Genomic DNA, 18,838 nt, shown 5'->3' with positions numbered 1-18,838 from the left:
TTTAATCTGTCATATCACAAATTATGTGCCATTCAGCAGAGAATGGAATTGTGAATAGAGAAGTGTCAGTAACATATCTGCAATAAATGTTTAAGTATCATTTTACATTTTTACAATCCAGACTGACGACACAACGATAACAAAAGCCATTCAAATTATTCAAATTTAGTGTCATGTTACTGTCTTTTCAATAGATTGTGACATATTAGCGTAGCTGGCTACACCAGAGCTTTTCACTCTATAAGATGTTTTAAAGCTGTTATACGAGTAATATATTCAGTATGAGTTCTAAAATTGAACTGTCCCTCTTCAAATGTGACACACCAACCATCCACTCCTCTAACAGACCATGTAGACAGTAGTTACATATTGTAGGGCATGACTTTACCTGTTTGTTGTTGTACTTCGGTTGGCTAGTCTTGTAGCTGTAATCTGAGTACTGGTCTGAGCCGGTAGAGTTGTCGTCTCCTCCTGTTCCTACAAAGGTGTTGGCAGCAGGCAGGTCCTGGACGGCTTGATGCTTCTGTGAGGCGGAAGGGGATTGAGCCTGCAGCTGGATGGAGGGTAGGGGGGAGTTGGAGCGGTAGTGCCTGCCTATATCAGGGCTTCCTGGTGAATAGGTTAAGGGCAGGTGTATCCTGGGGCTATCATTGACTCCATCGAGGTTGAATTTGAGACTCTTTTGAAGGCTGACCTCTTCCTCTTCCCCGAGGGGTTTGGGGGACTTCTGGGGTTTGCCTTTCCTTCCTCGTTTGCCTTTGGCATTCTTTGGTGCCTGTTTGGGTGCGTATAAGTCCTTTGTCTCCTTTTTGCCGGCCTGATAACCACTCTTAGTTTCTCTCTGGATGCGGTGTCGAATGAATACCACCACCAAGATTAACATGACGACACCTGCCACACCGGCAAGGCTTCCAAACAAAATGTTACTACGCTGTGCAGCAAAACCATTGTCAGGATCACCAGCAATGTCTCTGTCCAATGGAGTGTAAAGACTGTGTCCAACTAGGGCTTCCACTAAGCTGACATTTGAAATGGTTTCATTGACATAGATGTGGACCAGGGCAGTGGCATGACGTGCAGGCTTACCCCTATCACTCACTCGCACCACTAGGCGATGTAGTCCACCGTGTTTTCGGGTCATCTCCTTAGCTAAAGTGATCTCCCCACTGGAAGGGGAGATGCGAAATAACTGGTAAGGGTTCCCACCAGCAATACTGAAGACCAGCTCTGCATTAGGCCCACTGTCCAAATCTTCAGCTTCCACTACCTCCACATGGCTGTCTGGGGAAGCCAGAGGTGACAGGTGCCTGAAGGAGGAATTGGAGGGCTTGGTGACCACAGGGTCATTGTCATTTTCATCCAGTACATTGATAGTAACACCCACATATGAAGACCTTGGTGGCTCTCCTCTATCCACTGCTTTCAGACGGAAAGTGTAGCTGCTTTCTTTCTCCCTGTCAAATGAGATGCTTGAGAGGATGGTGCCCGTTCCATTTTGAACAACAAACTTCCCTCCATCAGGCTCGACAGAGAGGTGAACACGAGCATTCTCACCTTTGTCTACATCAAGGACTGTTACCATACCAACTGGACTGAGGGGAGGCATGTTTTCCAACACTGAAAAGCTGTAGCCACTAAGCATGAACTTGGGGTCATTGTCATTGCGGTCAAGGACTTTTACTACAACGGTTGCTGTTCCTTTATGAACAGGTGACCCTTTATCTGCCGCTGTGACCCGGAACTCATAACGCTCTTTATGCTCACGATCAAGCGGGCTTCGGGCTCTTACTTCACCTGTATTTGGGTCAATCTCAAACAGACCTTTGATAGATGAGTCTGCCACAATGCTATAAAGGAGTTCTGCGTTAGTGCCACTGTCAGCATCCGAAGCTGTAACATCCAAAACCTTCTCCCCTGGTTGGTTTTCTTCGGCAAAATCTACCTCAAACAAGGTTGGGGAGAATATCGGAGAATTGTCATTCACATCAGTCACCTGAACCTTCAATGAATTTGTACTAGAGAGTGCTGGATTTCCAGAATCCACAGCCACAATCTCCACTCGGTACTCCTTAACCCTTTCGTAGTCGAGAGGAGTGGTGGTCTGTAGAAAATACTTCCTCTTGTTGTCACTGGATGAGTCGCTGGCAGGGCGTAGCTGGAAGGGCACATCTCCTGCAACCACACAGGTCACCACAGCATTCTCTCCCTCATCCTTGTCAGACACTTGCACCAAAGCTACAGCTGTTCCCACTGGCATGTCCTCTGAAATGTTAGCCACTCCCTCACTGTGTGTCACGAGACCGATCCCACGAATCTCCACAGCTGGAGCATTGTCATTTTGGTCAGTCACCTCAATGGTTACAAATGTCTTAGAGCTTTTAGGCTGAGGACCTTTATCTTTTGCCATCACATAGAAGGACAGGCTGCTGATTTCCTCCCTGTCCAGGGATCCTTTGACATAGATAATACCAGTAGACCGGTCAATTCGTAAGAGTTTCGGCACAGGGTCCACTGCTTGGTGAAGGGTGTACTCAATTTCTCCATTAGGGCCCATGTCAGAGTCATTTGCTTTGACCTACAATTAAAAAAATTAAATGGTTAAAGGCATGAATTAGTATTAGAATTAAAGGAAGCAAGTCAAAGAGTTTCTCTACTAATCATTAGTCAGTGAATGAATGAATAAATTAAATCAATGGATGTCCGATCACTTAAAAGCACAGCATCTGAACGGCTTTATTTAGGCATATTTGCTGATTGCCTTCCTCTCTCTGCTTTCGATGGTTGTGTCCCTTGTATCCCCCCCCCCCCCCCCCCTTCTTTTATTCCAGAAAATAGGCTATAGAAAATATTCACATGAAAACATATGGTAAAATATTAGGGCTGCTATTTCTTTCATGGCACTCATGTGCAATTTCACAGCAGTATGCGGAAAAAATCCTACACAGAGCATCTTACTCCTACACTCCGGCATTGTGTATCTCTAACTCTATTTCTGCAAGTATAATAGCACAACAAAAGCAATAAGCAGCTTAATTACCTGTACAAGCATAATGTGCTCATGCTCAATACTTCTAGTATTACTTAAAAATGCACATTAGAGCAATAGGGGTAAATAAATCTTACATGTGAGAAGATATGTGATTCAACATGAACTAACTTGGCCTTGGTTCCCCAAGAATTCTGTATTAGGTTAAATTTTGAACATTCAGAGTTGTAACACTATGTTTAATATTTTAAAGCTGAAAAACCAGAGTAAAAATATCTATCTTTGATTTGGTTTCACACATTAAGACTGAATTTAGGGAATACACACAAGATATTTATATTTATATAGATATTTTATTCTAAATCATCTTTATAAATATACTTTCTGTGTTTCTTAGCTGCCGAACATAAAATTCCAAACAGTATATCGACCTGCAAAGAACAATTTTGGTTGCAATTGGTGCAGATGGGAATTTGATTTAAAATAAAAAGACAATTTAACAGAAGAATAGTACTACAATCTTACCTGCAACACAGAGTGGCCCACTGGACTATTTTCCGAAACTTCGGCCTCGTACGTGGACTTTTCAAATTTGGGAGAGTTATCATTGGCGTCGGTGACTACGACTCTAAGCAAAGCACTGCTGTAGCGCTGAGGGTTTCCTCCATCCACTGCCTTGATGGTGAGGTCATAGGAATCCTTTAACTCACGATCTAGGTTGCCTAGGACAATCAGCTGTGGGAGTTTCCCACCCCTGTCATCAGCCACTTGTAAACCAAACAGGGTTGCTGCTTCTGGGCCTGCGGTCAGTGCATAGTCAGCAACTCCATTCCTGTCCGAGTCCCTGTCTGTAGCTAAAGGTATGGAGAATAGCGCCCCCATGATCGTGTTCTCTGGGACAGAGATGGTGAGCACAGAAGAGGGAAACTGTGGGGTGTTGTCATTGATGTCCTGCACCTCAATGCGTCCTTCGATAAGACGTGGGCTCTGATTTTGTATCAGATCTGTCACTGACACTTCAAACTCCAGGTAGCAGGGCTTACCCTTAGCCAGGGATCGACAGTCCCTCAGGGTCTCTCTGTCTATGGGAATCTCCGTTGTGAAAATGTCTCCCGTCTTTCCATCGACACGGAGGTAAGGGGCACCCACCTCCAGCTTGTAGAGGTGACCCGAGTCTGGCAGTCCCTGGTCTGCTGCCAGGCTACCAATCAGAGTGTTGGGGGGCTGCTCCTCCTGGACCCGGTACAGGATACTGCCTTCAGCAGAGCCACAGCGCAGCACCAGGACCCAAAACAGCACTACAAGTAAGTTCAGTTCCATTAGGTCATCAGAAGATCTGCCTGTAAATGACAGAGAATCTGTGTCAACATATCGTCTTAGAAATCATATATGAAGATTTAGGTATAAAACAAGATATATAGGCAATAACTTAAGTTTAATTTGACAAGAATACCACAGAACCCATATGATCAACTCATAATGACCATGGTGACACACTTATAGTCAGTAGGGGGGGAAAACACATTGCATTGTTATTATTGTATAGTATTCTTTGTTCTGTTATTTTTTTCAATAAGTTGTTCCAACACCTATAACAGGCCTGCAAGCACAATATAATAATGAGACAACAGCAACAACAAAGGATTTTTTTTTCATAATCATAAGTATATCCCAGCATGGTTTCTTTTCTGTCCAAGAGCTTTAATAGCTTCAATAAATGCCTCAACTTTACAAATGTCATGTAGAAATTAATGTTGGAACAAGAAACTATATCTTGTGAGCTTACACACAAAACAAACTTGAGGGCCAGTGTGGATTGCTTCAGCTGTGTAATCAAATAAGAATGAAATACAAAATCTCTGAGATTCAACACAGCCTAAGAGACTCATTATTTCAGTATTACGCTACTAGACATTGAGTGGTGAAGCAAAGTAGCTCAAAAGTAACATACAGTATAAAGATATCCTCAAAAATAAATCTTTACGAACCTGCAAAGATGTTGTGTATTGACAGAGCTAAAATGTTTGATCTATTTCATTACCAGAGACGAAGGGCTTTCATACTAAGGGTCATAAAGCAGTGAGTCCATTTCTTCTGATGCAGATTATGCAACTTGGTCATTATCATCTCCTGCAGCTTACAACAATGCACAATGCAGAAATTTCCACCCATACTCCATTGCTACTGGCTAGCTCAAACACTGCAATCATTGTTTGATTCTGAACCTTTCAACTCTGTAATTACGAGCCATTATTTTAGTGTCTTCTTTGATCTGTATTCCCTCCAGCTAAAGAATTCTGCCTTTTTTTCATGCTGCAATGATTTTAGACTATAATTATTTCCTGTGTGTGTGTGTGTGTGTGTGTGTGTGTGTGTGTGTGTGTGTGTGTGTGTGTGTTCTATTGGTAATTGAAATGGGAGCAGACACTGAGGTTAAGTATCAGGGTCCAGTGCTCTGGAAAACTTAGTGGTGGCAACATTTTGTGTGAGTGTCTTCTCACTAATATCGATGTGTTCATTCCTATGCATGTTTTCACTGCTGCCCAGACTGGACCCGTCCAGAATAAATACTGTTTCTTAGTCACTGTCTTAACTGGGACAATAGTATTTTCTAAACTTTCCTGAATCACATAAGAAAAATTTGCACAAGCTTTTAAATAACATTAATGTGGTACGACGCCACAGTTTAATATAAATGTTTAATTGGAGCATCATGTCACATTACATATAGAAAAATGGTTCCAATCAACTCCACACAGATTTACATTGAAAAATAAAGAAGAGTACAGGAGCTGGATCTAATATCGGTCACAAGTGGGATCAGCGCATCCTTAGTTTGTGCGAAAGATAGAAATGTACATGAGGACGAGCAGACAGGGTTATTTTGAGCTCAAATCAGAACATTCTGCTTATCTTCACATGAAAACAATGTTCCAGAGAGAAGCAAAGCAAATGTGTATTAAGCTAGACAGAAAAAGACAAATATACAGAAATCCAATGAGAAATCCAATTCCTTTTGAATACATTAAAATTGGAAGTGCAGGTTATTGATGTACTAATTGCTCAGTTATTGATGTGTCCCTCTCTACATTTGCAGGGGAGCCTCTAGTCATTGTGGCATGAACGGTGAGTGTGTGTTCATGTGTGCAAGGGGGGGTGGGGGGGGGGAGTAAAAGGTGATCAGAGGATAAACACAGAGACACATTTCTTATACCAATATACAATATTCACTGTTTGAGTTTTCAATTTTATTTTAGCTATAAATGTCCCCCTGCCATTAGAGCCACTTCTAGAATGAATAGGAATGCTTTGATAGTGACATGATTGTTATGGTTGATGACACTCATGACTTAATGTCTTCCAGTTGGCCTAATGCCTGTCTTCCAGATGGCTCTGTGCCTGGCAGCCACAGCGAATTGGTGTTCTTTTTTCTTTGTTTACGTTTACATTAAAATTCATGTTGTTCGTGAAATATGGGTTTTGCCATCACTCAGTGAGAATCTCTTATCAGCTGAATATTATTGACACCAGGCCTTTGGGTTTTTATCTCACATTTCTCAGCTATCTCACAAATATTTTATCAAAAGCTTGACAGTGTACATTTTTTTCACTCATCTCAAAGCACTCTGAGGTGGTCACGAAGGGGAACTAGTGCTGAGATTTTTCTCGACTGGAGGATGTGAGGCTTGTTGGACTGCTACACGTCTCACTCAAGTTCACTACCTGAGCAGCAAAATGGATAAATTAGAACTGCTGAACACAACTAGGAGTGACATTTCCTGCATCTCAGCGCTTTTTCTCCGAAAAACTTGGTTATCATCTGCTATCCCAGATGGTGTGGTGGACCCACAAGACTACCTGCTAATTCAGGGAGATTGCGATAGATAACTCAGCATAAAATCAAACGGAGGAACAAGAGGTACGTTTTTCAGTGCTGTGTCACATTAGAGTCCTGCTCAACCAGTTTAAAATCAAATGGTTTATTTTGTCGTTTCCAGGATTAAGGCTTTGGCTTCTGTGAGCACAGAATTCTACAATGAGAATGGCAACAAATAGGGCATATATTACAACAGGTTCAAGAATCGTAACACAAATCTTCAGGAAGTGTAAGACAGTGAAATCCTTTTGGCTATTAAAATTCACCCTGATAACACCCAAGTGCTGTGGCAGCACTGTGGTGTTTAACAGAGAGAATCACTGAAAAACCTTTGTGCACTGTCTACCCTTTATAACTAGAGCTACTATAACTAACTCGAGCTGCTACTGTACTTTGTGGTAGCCACACCTCAGGACAACTTAGCCCTGGGTAATTCTTGACTGACCCCTACTGTACCACAAGTTGTATGAGTGTAGTACACACTGTACTTCCTTTAAATGGAGCTGTTGGGGTTCTACACGGCCTAAAGAGCTCATACTATAAACCCCTCATGCACTGTATGCTGCAAAAAACATCCTGCTCAAATAGACAAAAACAACAAGCACAAAACACTTATGGAGGTGCTCTGCAGCAAAAATATTCATAAGAAATATGTTTCCAAATAGAATCAAAGCATCTACGGTCAGACTGAGGAGAGAACTTAAACTCTACCAGTGAAGCAGCATTCAGCACATGGGCTCATGCTGTGATCATGCAATGGTCCAGATGGTTCCAACACAGAGAAAAACCGAAGGCAGCCTGTACCGCAGTATGGACGTGGACCTTCAAAGACCGTCTCAAACTGCCTGATGGGTCTACTGTTTGCTTCACCTCCTGTGAAAATGTTTAACTTCGCAACAAGGCAAAACTGTTCGGCAATGGAGTTAAAGACTCTGAGAACATCAGAGAGGAGAACTGCAGCAACAAGAGCAAGACTGGACCAGAGGCTCTGTGTTTCGTGACTCCAGCTCAGCATGGCCATCAGTCCACAGACTTCACAAGCTGCAGGAGAAGCTCACCCAAGCATACCCCTTCACCTGTCAATGACCTCTATAGATAAGAGTGGCTTTGAGAGAGAGAGAGAGAGAGAGAGAGAGAGAGAGAGGTTCTCACACCTGCCCAATGTGTCACCGAGTAGTGTGTTGTCACTGAGATGCAGTGTGTTGATTAATACATGACTATTCTATGCTCTACTATAGATAGATAGATAGATAGATAGATGTATCCTCACATTGTGGCTGGTCTCTCCCTTACTTCACTAATCTACACATTTCCTCTGAGACCATTTTGAGTGACTGAACTCCCAAATTCCACCTTGTGCCTGTGAAAAACTTCAGTGGCAGCTAAACATCAGTCATACTGCAAGGTCTGATTGAGTCTCTCCTGGAGCCCTCACACTGTGCACCACCCAGCTGACCCCATTGTTCAAGAACATTTTAACTTTTACATGTCTACAATCAACGTCCCATCTTGTGTCAAACTGTGCACAATTGACCTCATTCACAAGAGAGATACAATTCTCTGCTTTTATGATGCCAGGGGCGTGGAGCCCAGTCACACAACGCAGACATCTCTGTGACACCTTGGCTCTGATATTAGGACCCTGTTCGTTCAGTCTGACTCCTAGAACTGCTCCCTGAGTGTTTCGGCATGTGCCTTTTGCACCACAGGCATTTGTCAAACTGTTTTCAGTTTTCAGGAATGTTGACATTTTATAAATGGGAGGAATGAAAAATATAAGGTTAACTGGTGCTTTTTAATAGAGAGTCATGATTTTTATTTTGAGGACAAATCATTGGGCACACAGCATCCATATTAATTGATTTTTAATATAGTAGCTGTGGGATTTCCAAAGAAACACATTGGTAGTCTAAACAGCAAAGTATTTCATCAGTTATGTATCACCAGAGTGAATAATATCATCCATCTATCATCATCGTGTATTTCCTGTGTGTACATGGACTTTTTACATTTTATTTGTAAAGGAAAAGAAATTGCAGTTAATTATCTTAAAAGGTATTAAAGGAGTTTAGAAATCGTTATTTTTTGTGTAAGATGTAGCAGCTTTCGGCTTAAAGTAGAGGAATTAGGAAAACTTGAAAGAATGTGAATCTGCACACGTGTGACTGCTGTCATAATACATAAAGAAATCAGGTATTTAAAAAATGAACAATATAATTGTGCTGCTGAGCATGTGCCCCTGCCCTGGTTACCATAGAGACAGACTATCTACTGACTGAGTAAACTCAGTGACTGACTGGATGACATTTGCTCTTTAAGTTGTTCGCTTCACAGGTCCAGCAGAGATGAGTCAAGCAAAGAATAAGCTGAGGCGTAATTGTGAAATTACTAATATGTCAAAGGGTTAGGGTTTGGGTCTAGAAAAAAAAAAAATCATGTATAGGAATAGAATTGCTTATTTCCTACAGATGACTTGTTTTCTGTGGTAACTGCGGGGAGGATTATGATTCAGCCGCTCTATCAGGCGACGTCTTCCCCTGCAGAAACAGGATTTTCACCTGTTACCTGGTACAGATGAAGCTCATGAATCTCTAGTGTGGGATGTTCTCTGCTCTGCTTTGCTACGTTGTGGGGAGATAACGAATGATTTAATGATTTTCTCAACTGATGTGATTTGATGTATTGGCTGACTCTGCGCCTTTAGCTAGTATAACAGGTAAAAGCCATTACCCTCCCACCAGCATGATTTATGACGGGTAGTATCAGAGCTATGGGTCTCCTCACAGCTGATCAACCATTAGAATTTACTGCTAAATGTTAGCCTACACACTTCTAGTGAGTGTAAACCCTGGACACTGGTAGTGAGAAAGCAGTGGCCTTTGGTTGGAAACACTTGTTAGGGGCATGAGTATTTAATTTAGCTATTCATGTAGGCTGCTCCACACAAAAACATTGATGGAGAGTGACTCCTACCACAAAAATCCCATTAAATACAGTGAGATCAAAGAGGCTGCATTCAGACATTACCAGAGTGTGTAAAGGGAGATATGAACATAATGACAGGTCATACACTTTCTATTCATTGTTGGTCTGTGTGTGTGACTGGAAGCAGAGTTTCCTGACAGGATATTTCACTGTGTTTGTATTATTTTGAAAAGGTTCACTCTGTCAAGTGTCTGTTGGAGCAGTCATGTCAGAAAACCCATTCCAGCACTTACTGTGATTTGATATTTACCAAATGGCAAACAGTTAGCCTTCCTTCAGCAACTCCATTACAGGACACGTCGCATGTTATTGTACAGTATTCTGTGGAGACCAGGGGAAATGTGTCAAACTCCCATCATCACGCAACTGCTGCATAATGGACTGACTTGGGTCATCACTTTCATCAGGGTTCCGTCTCACAGACGGTCTGTCAGAAACGGGGTACAGCTGGGTTACAGGCCTGTTTTGATCTGCTCTGTTTTGACGGCCTTGTAGCCTACAGTATGTGTGCGAACTTCCGACATCACTATGTAGAGCAGACTATTCAAACGTGTCTGGTGGTCGGTGGAGTGGCGAGAAACAACACCCCAGACTCTTGCTGGAGAGCAGAGCCCATTACCCGTGCGGATGCGCTGATCAAAGATTTCTTTTTTCTCTCCAATTACAGGCCTGAGCAGGAATCTCTCCGTAGGAAAACTGCCGATTAATTATTAACACGGCAGGCTATACGTCAAATTATTTGCGCAGATATGGTTTCTCGTGAGTAAACAGCTCCAAATAAAGAGTCACTGATAGTGGTAATTAGTATGATGTTTGCAGCCAGTAGAAAAGAAATGGCAGGAGACGGATGATACAAATGGATCACATTTTCTGCTTCACAGAATCATAATGGTTTAATAAAATGCAATTAGCCGATCGCCGGTACAGATCAGATGGAAGTGCACGGACTCATATTGTAGCTGAAGTGCGATGATATGCAGACTTAATGACTTAATGCCATTACTCGAGGAGGCTCGAGCTCAAGTCTGTTCGGATGTGTTTTAATTCCAGCGGATCGTCTTATCAGTCATGCAGCGCGTCATCATTGTGGGTGACATATTTCGACTGTTGCCTTTCTATCACCGCATCCTTCATCAACCTGTAACACCGAGCAGCTGCCGTATCGGCGTCTCTATTATAAAGTGCACCGCGGACAACTTGTTGTATTAACAGTGTATTTAGACCCCGGCCTGTCACATCACTTCGGACAAGTCAGAAATATTTTTTTTTCAAAATAAAACTTCACTCATATCGCAACACACATCTTCAACCACACCAATATCAATAAAAGCAACTTTCTGTGTGTCATTCCGCAGTGATTCCTGCAGCTACCTGAGCCGGAGACTTCTCTGTGAGCGCTTGTCGCGTTGCCAATTCCGTCCGCGGCTGATGTGTCCACCGGTGCTCCCAGAGGCAGGTGTCTAACCCTCAAACCTCCGTCACAGCGCCCACATCAAAATAACTTCAACAGCCGCGAAATCCATTCACAGCATTCACAACTTTCCGCATCAAAATTCAGGATCCTGCGTCCGTCGTCCGGTGGTCTTTGTAGAGCGGGGGATGTAGGTTTCTGTCCGTGAGGTTATTAGAAGTTATGAGCGGTTTGTCTTGTGAGATTTTATGACAGAGCTGCAAAATGAAGAGTCTTCCTCCATGAGGATAACCCACTCTGTGCCATTTCCAATCCTCAATAACTGATCCCTGCCGAGATATGCACTCGTTGGCGCATCCCTCTGGTCCCAAGTTTCTCCAGCTCTTCCCTGGTGTAAGTCGCCTAGAGCGCACTCGGAGGATGCACTGGATGTCTCAACGGCGGCAACGCAAATGTCATTTTTGCAACGTGAAACGTGGGATAGCTAACGGCTCCTGAACGAGAAGCCCATCTGAAGCATTTCCAGAGAGCAAGTGGCGAGATACTGTGGGTAGGTTAGTTGCTCCCCTCTCTCGCTCTCTCTTTCTCTCTCTCTACTCATCAGAGCGTGGGAGGAGGTGGGGCTCCCATCCACCGCAGCACACAGCAACTTCACACTCCACATCACATTATACCCGGGCTGCCTACCAGGAAATTGTGCGATTCCTACAGTTTAAAAAGATCAAATCAAACTGGGTCAGACCCCAAACAGGAGAATTCACCTCATTAAATAAGCGTGTCCCGCCGTCACTGTGGCCTCCTTTTTACTCCTGTGCAAACCATCGGTGCTTCCCTTCATATGAAACGCACTGATGGTCCCACTTGTCTCTATTTGATGTAACAGGTAGGCTGCACTGACAGTTTACTTGTTGATATGCATTCCATGTAGCAAAATGAGTGGCCTAAAATGGAAGCTGGTTGGCCACTATTTATTCATTTGGCGCCACCCTCAGGCGGTTAGAATAAAGAAGGGAAGTGATACAGTCCTCCACATTAGCTGAGGAAATTAGGGGAATTGAATGTTAACGTTGCTTGATGTTGGAGTAATGCACAGTATAATGTTAGTTTCTTGCCAGTGAAGACAGTGACTATCAGTTACACAGGAAAAAAGGCAAAGCTGTTAGTGTACATTGGAATAAACTACTTATGTCTGACATCTCCTATTAAAACTGCAGCAGTGTAATTAAAAAAACAAAAAAAACAAAACAATGCTTTTGCTCTGGGCTATAAATCAGCATGGCTCAGCGGGGAGTGAAATTCATCCCACACCGCAGTTACTCTCTCCCTTTCTTCCCAAACACTGATGCCAGTGATCATAACTGCATAAGCATAAGCAATGGACCGGGGACAATGAGTCAAATGCGGGTTTTGTCACAAAGGAAAGCCTTAAGCAATGTCCTCTGGAGAAAACTTGATTTCCTATCTTCCCCAGCCTTTCTGAAGCAAGAGTTTATCAGAGTGTTTCCAGTCTGTGATCCTTTTACTCCTCCCCCATCTCTCATTAGCTGCAAACACACAGCTGTTGGGTTACCTCTCCAGGGCTCCCATTAAGGGCTGCCACTCAGGCTCACAGTGTCCCTGAGCCAATCATATTAGAGCTCCCGCCCACGCACTGCTATGCTATGCTGCTCTTCAGCAGCCATACTAATAACATTTAAGTATTTTCACAGGTGGCCCATGAGTTGTCTGAGAGAGCAGGTAGAAAAATGCTACAGCAACATCAGTTAAGACTCGTGTGTGAACCAATAAAAGAGAAAATTATATAATTAAGAAACTAACTGAGTGAGTCAGTGTTCCAGTGGAGAGTGACCAGCCATCTGAGTCGAATAATTACTTTTCATTTCAAATGTTTCACAGGCTCATTTAGAATAAGGCATTATGTGTTTGCAAACAATTTCAATTCATAATCCTGACAGTGAAAAGAAATGAAGTTTGATGATCTTTCATAGTTTAACTGAATATTTTTTATTTTTGTAACTAACCACATAAAAGGAAAACAGGAATTTAAATCAGTGTATCAAGATAATTACAATTAACCTGGGTACATGTGCCAAAGTCATGCATTTCTTAAACCAAACCACAGAGACACACAGACAGACAGTGGTATTGTCCATTTCAGGTGTAACTGAGTGTGGGCTGAAATACTCCGTCATTTGATGTCTTTATTTGTTAGTTGAAAGAGTGCAGGCCTTTTTGATTCTGACTCACCTGTTCCTGGTGGCCATATTTGAATATGAGAGAGGTAAAACAAGGACAAGGCAAGGGTAATCAGTGCATCAGAAACAAATTCTCCCAAATTCCCCAGATGAGTCTGCCCACCATGTACAGTAGAACCCGGCCAGCAAACCTTCTGCGACCCCTCCCTGAATATTGCAGCCTCACTCTGATGCTCTGTCTCAGTTTGTTCGAATCTGATTCAGTCACATTCAACGTTCATTAATTAAGCGTTTGGCAAGTTTTTCTCCAGAAATGAATTTTTGAGACCAATCTGTCGTTTACGTCAAGTGATGCTGAAAACTTTGAAGCTCAGCTTGAACACTCTGCAGTCAGACAACTCACGGTTTGTTTACTATTGCAGCACACGGCGACACAGCGTGTGAATGTGATCTGTATACATTTACATCTATTCTCTTATCACATACCACACCTGGAGCAACCCCCCCACACACACACACACACACACACAGACACACGCACTTTCACAGTAGGTATATATAGGGAAAAGACAAACACAGACGCTACAACAGACAGATGCAAAGATACACACACGCATATACATGTATATAATGCAAATGGAGCTACACACATAAATCCACACTGAAGGAGAAAGGCTAAAGTCTGGTGCTGCACTGTTCCAGAGGTACAAATGTTGAAGGATGCTGCTCCTCTGGTCACACCCCAGTCAGTGATGTCACAGCAGATGTTTTTGCCTTTGACAGGTGATTGAAAACACCTCCTGTCACATCATAGGTTGTGGCCAGACTTGCAACAACACTGAAGCCCGCAGGCATCAGTGCAGCAGCAGTCGTCTGCCATATGTGATTTGGTGTGGATTTACTCTTTAAATGTCAAACCAATAAAAATAGTCTGGGATATTTCATCCTCGGCTACAGAGAGAAACATCCTCACATTTTCTTTTCTCTCCTTGGGTAGACACTGACTTAAAGAATATGTTGCATTCAGATTTGTAGCACATCCACTTGTGGAGCAGGAGCAGTTACAGACGGGTCAACCGAGGGATTGAAGGAGCAGTGATGCGAAAAGGAAACTTCATGATACTTGAACTGTTCAGCACCAAGTCAAAGCCCAGCAGTACAGAGTCATCAGTTTAGGAAAAAAATTCAATATACTGATTTTAACCTGATTTACAAAATGTTTTCATCACTACTTAAGTGAGGATTTTAGTTGGCATCGCTTCAGTAATGGGAGGTTCACACCCATTCATCTTCCTCAGTCTTAATTCCTAGATTTAATTAGTACTTCTTGAGATTCTATCAGCTGTAACAGTTCAATCATAAAAGCAACTCTCTCCTATTACTCTGCACAATTTTAGGAAAATTTCCTACATGACTAATTTCTGCTGTTGTTTCATATTCTGGTGCACAATTTATGGAACTTCCTAATAATGTAATTGTACATGGTCCCATCTTTTCCTCAGCTGAACAAATACTTTCATGAAATCAAAATAAGACATTTTTATTTTGGTATCATCAATTCTTTATAAAACTTTAAACCCTGCCTGGTGAGGACAGTATAATTGGAGTAAAGCAGGTTCAGATTTGTAACACTTTTTAATGAACATGTTGATATATGAGTGTAGAAGTCTTAATGCCAATATAATACAAGCTGCATGGACTCACACACCTGAACTAACACCCACCTCTACTTCCATGTGCTCGCATTTTATTTAATTTGTTGTCAGGTAGATGGAAATTAATTCTGCATATGATATCACAGATCAGTTCAGTTGATTTTCACGTCAATAAGAAATACATAATGAAAGAAACGGCAAGCCATTGTTGTCTGAAGGCTGCTGTAGTCTAATGACTGAAATGTGTTAATGGACAACTGATTTCCTAATGGCACGCTGGCATTTGAAGAGATTTAAGAGGTGTGTTTATAGAGCTGTCAGCAGCACATGAACAGCTCACCATCATCCCTGTGTGTGTTGTGTGTTGGTGGGTGTACGAGTGTTTCTGATTGGCAGTTACAAAGGTTGGACAATTTACCTGCTAATATTTTCACCAGCAGCTGTCAATTCAGTTACGACTGCACTCCACACACACTCATTCATCTTTTCCAAACAACATCGTATGTGAAACAGGTGGGGAGCTTAGCAGTAAGACAGGCACTGATGTATGAAAAAAAGGAATAAGATCACCAATAATATGACAATGCCAGTATGATTAGGAGGAGATGGGTGGTAATGGTCATATGTTATGGTATGGTGTATACTTATACTGGCACATTAATTCCTCCTGTGTGAGGTCTGACCCCCAGCTCCCCTTACAGCATCACACATACAGGTATGCCTATATAAATTTCATGAACAGCCTCTGCCGCCAGCTCTTACTCACAGGGAGAATATACAGTGAACTTAAATCAAAACAAGAGAGAGCATTTGGACTTATGTTTGGCCCCATGTGGTTTGCTTAATTAACAGAATGGGCTCTCTATCAAGCAGAGAGTATTAAGAGGTGGGAGGATCCGCTCCACTCCTCCCTCCTGTAGAAATGCAATATCTGAATTTGGGAAAACAAGGTGCTTTGGAAACAGTTCCTGCATGTTCACAAATCTGGACTTCAAACAAGAAGCCTGTGAATACAGTTTTAAAATAAATAATGTGTGCGATGAGTATACTGCACTGAAGGGGCGAGTAATCCTGTTACTGTCATGTAAACACGTCTCTGTCTTATACTCCCCTTATCTTATTCAGTGCATTATTCAGCTTCTATGTAGCAGTGCTGGATGTCGGTTTTTCTCTTATAGGGGTTGGGGGTGGGGTGAGGTCGGGTGTTGGTGGGGTTGCAGTGTGTTTAACCATGCCAGAAGCTACAGTAGTTTGCATTCACTTTCCCTGCACATTGTTTATGTTTGCCACTGGGCTGGGATTATATTCACATGATCCTGACAGTTAGGCATGAAACAGCAGCAACAAGAACATTTCTGATAGTGAAACAGTGGGCTTTGAACACTCCTGCAGTCATCTGCTGCACAGCTCAACTGCTAACCCTACCCCCTCTAAAGAAAAATAAAGAAGGGTGAGTGAGTGAGTGAGTGAGAAAAAGAAAAAGAGAGAGAGAGAAAGAGACAGAGAGAGAGAGCGAGAGAGAGAGAAAGAGACAGAGAGAGAGAGAGAAAGAGAGAGAGAAGCAAATTAAGCTACTTAGCATTTTGGTCGTGCTTTTTAAAAAGATTAAATTATGTACAAAGTCTTAAATAAATGCTATAGATTTGAAGGGGTTAGCAAGTGGTAGCATTCATCTAGGTTTGCAGCCTGAGTCAGGGGCTCCACTAATTGAATTGTGGATCAAATTATTTTGTCTCATTTTCCAAACTAGTATTTTTTTATTTACTGCATATTGTGCCAAACCATTCAGCTGATTACAAACTCACTCTAATAGCAGTGGGAAGGTTTCAGGAGTTTTATGCTCTAGTTGATGTAATTGCAGGAAAATAACAGAGTTCTCTAAGCTCTTAGCTATGAGCTTTAATATGGGCACAGTATCATTCACTTGGCTAATTTCTCACTGGGGAACATCTTCAGAGCCTAAAAAATGGCTGGATGAAAAACAGAGTTTAAAGTGTATATCATGGGGAAAAACAGATAGCAGTGTATATTTGCTCATACGTGTCCAACCCAAATGAGAGTAATAGACAACAGCTTGGTAGCACTCATAAAGTAATACAAAGTAGATTGGGATTCATCTTCTCCCTTTTTTTTTGATTTAGTGATATATTTTGGACCAATCATTCACTAGATTAGTATGTGTCCAGTGTATTAGGATATAGACTAAGTGGCATGAAGTGACACTGGATTTACCCGTGTTTAGTAGAAGCTGAGTTACACAGTTAATCATTAGACCTGCTTGCTATTGACGCCTGTAAGTTCCCTTGTAATCTAGCTTGGTCACGTTTAAGTTCAGTTTTAGCCCAGTCGCTTCAAACAGCTCCTGTGTTTGAGCTAACTACATAAGTCCCATGGCACATCTTTATCCTTCTTACATTTTCATTTTAGATTTATTATCCTGAATGATCTGCTTTTAATATGAACTATTTTGACATGTCTTGACACCAGATCCAAAATAACAGTGGAAGTTCCATGTAGTGCGATATATTATTCCATATAAAACTTTAAAAATCTGTGGAATATATGGGCGTCACAGAGAGAGACTTCAGAGGACATATGAAAATGCCTCCATATTAGCTGTGTTGTTATTTTTTATTATTAGATTTTGGTAAAATGGGATCTCATTTCCATGACTTTAATAATGTTCAAAATCAGATTCAGCCCTCTAAAGAAATTTTGGCAAGGGCTAAAACAGGAAATCAATTTCTGTTTATCATTTTCAAATTATTAAAGTCAACTTAATGAACACAATACTTATAAAACACGAGATAATAACAATAATATGTTTTTTCCATTTGGATACAGAACAACAACAACAACACAGTGTGTGTGCATCACTGTCAGTCACCCAAATCCTGTTGCATGCAGTAAAAGAGTAGTAGACAAAGTGTTTCCTATAGACCTCACTGCCTATGACAGAGTTGACTCGTTCATTTGGTTCAGTGTTTTTATAATTACTACATCCACTAATTGCCTTAGCTAGCTGTAGATATTGGCTGAAGTGTGAATAAATTATCTGATGATTGCTATTATTAGTGTCTTTATCATTAAACTCTCTTTCTTTCTTTCTTTCTTTCTTTGTGTTGCTAACAATGTAGTTCATGAAGGTAAAACTAATAAGTGACCCAAAACACACTCAACACATCTTTATTGATCACACTGATGCATCTGACATTTAGCAGGTCTGTCTCTGTGTGTATGTGTGTCGCCTCATTTATTTTACCCCACACACATTTTGCAAAGACCCGCCCCTACTCTGCCTCCGATTGGCTCTGACCCTGATATTCTTCTTTGCTGAATACAGGGGGGCGACATCAAAACCTTAAAACAAATGTAATTCAAGAGGAAGAGAAGTGTTGATTGTTTTTTCATCAAGAAAAATTCTGCGGTGCCCATTACAACTGGTCTTTTGTTAATGAGAATATTCACTTCTCTTAAGATTCGACAGAAAATTATTCAGTTAATATTTGGTACAAATACTTGATTCTGTTGCATATAGATAAAACTACTCTTAGACCAACAGATGGAGCAAAGGATAGAGGACTGTAGTGGGAGCACTGGGATGTCAGGTGTGAATGTGTGGTAATGGCAAATGGTTTACATGGCTCATGGGTCAGGCAGGAAGGCCACTTAATAGAATTTTGCTTAGGGCCCCAGGGAGGTCAGGACCAGCTCAGGGTAACCGCTACA

The 18,838-nt window shown here is 41.8% G+C and overlaps 1 protein-coding gene across 1 annotated transcript in view; it reads right to left on the bottom strand.

Moving 5' to 3' along the window:
• The window catches only part of pcdh1a (protocadherin 1a), an 89,377-nt gene extending 77,234 nt beyond the window's left edge, over window positions 1-12,143 (bottom strand). Inside the window, exons 1-3 of the mRNA XM_056397969.1 lie at window positions 11,220-12,143; window positions 3,512-4,326; window positions 389-2,575 (exon numbers count right to left, since the gene is read on the bottom strand). Of these exons, the coding sequence (XP_056253944.1) occupies window positions 389-2,575; window positions 3,512-4,306 (2,982 nt within the window). The 5' untranslated portion in view covers window positions 4,307-4,326; window positions 11,220-12,143. The remainder of the gene's footprint in view (window positions 1-388; window positions 2,576-3,511; window positions 4,327-11,219) is intronic.
• Window positions 12,144-18,838: the final 6,695 nt, after the last annotated feature.

The sequence above is a fragment of the Seriola aureovittata genome, chromosome 15 (genome assembly GCF_021018895.1).
Source record: "Seriola aureovittata isolate HTS-2021-v1 ecotype China chromosome 15, ASM2101889v1, whole genome shotgun sequence".
Lineage (NCBI taxonomy): Eukaryota > Metazoa > Chordata > Actinopteri > Carangiformes > Carangidae > Seriola > Seriola aureovittata.
This window is presented reverse-complemented; position numbering and strand designations above follow the sequence as displayed.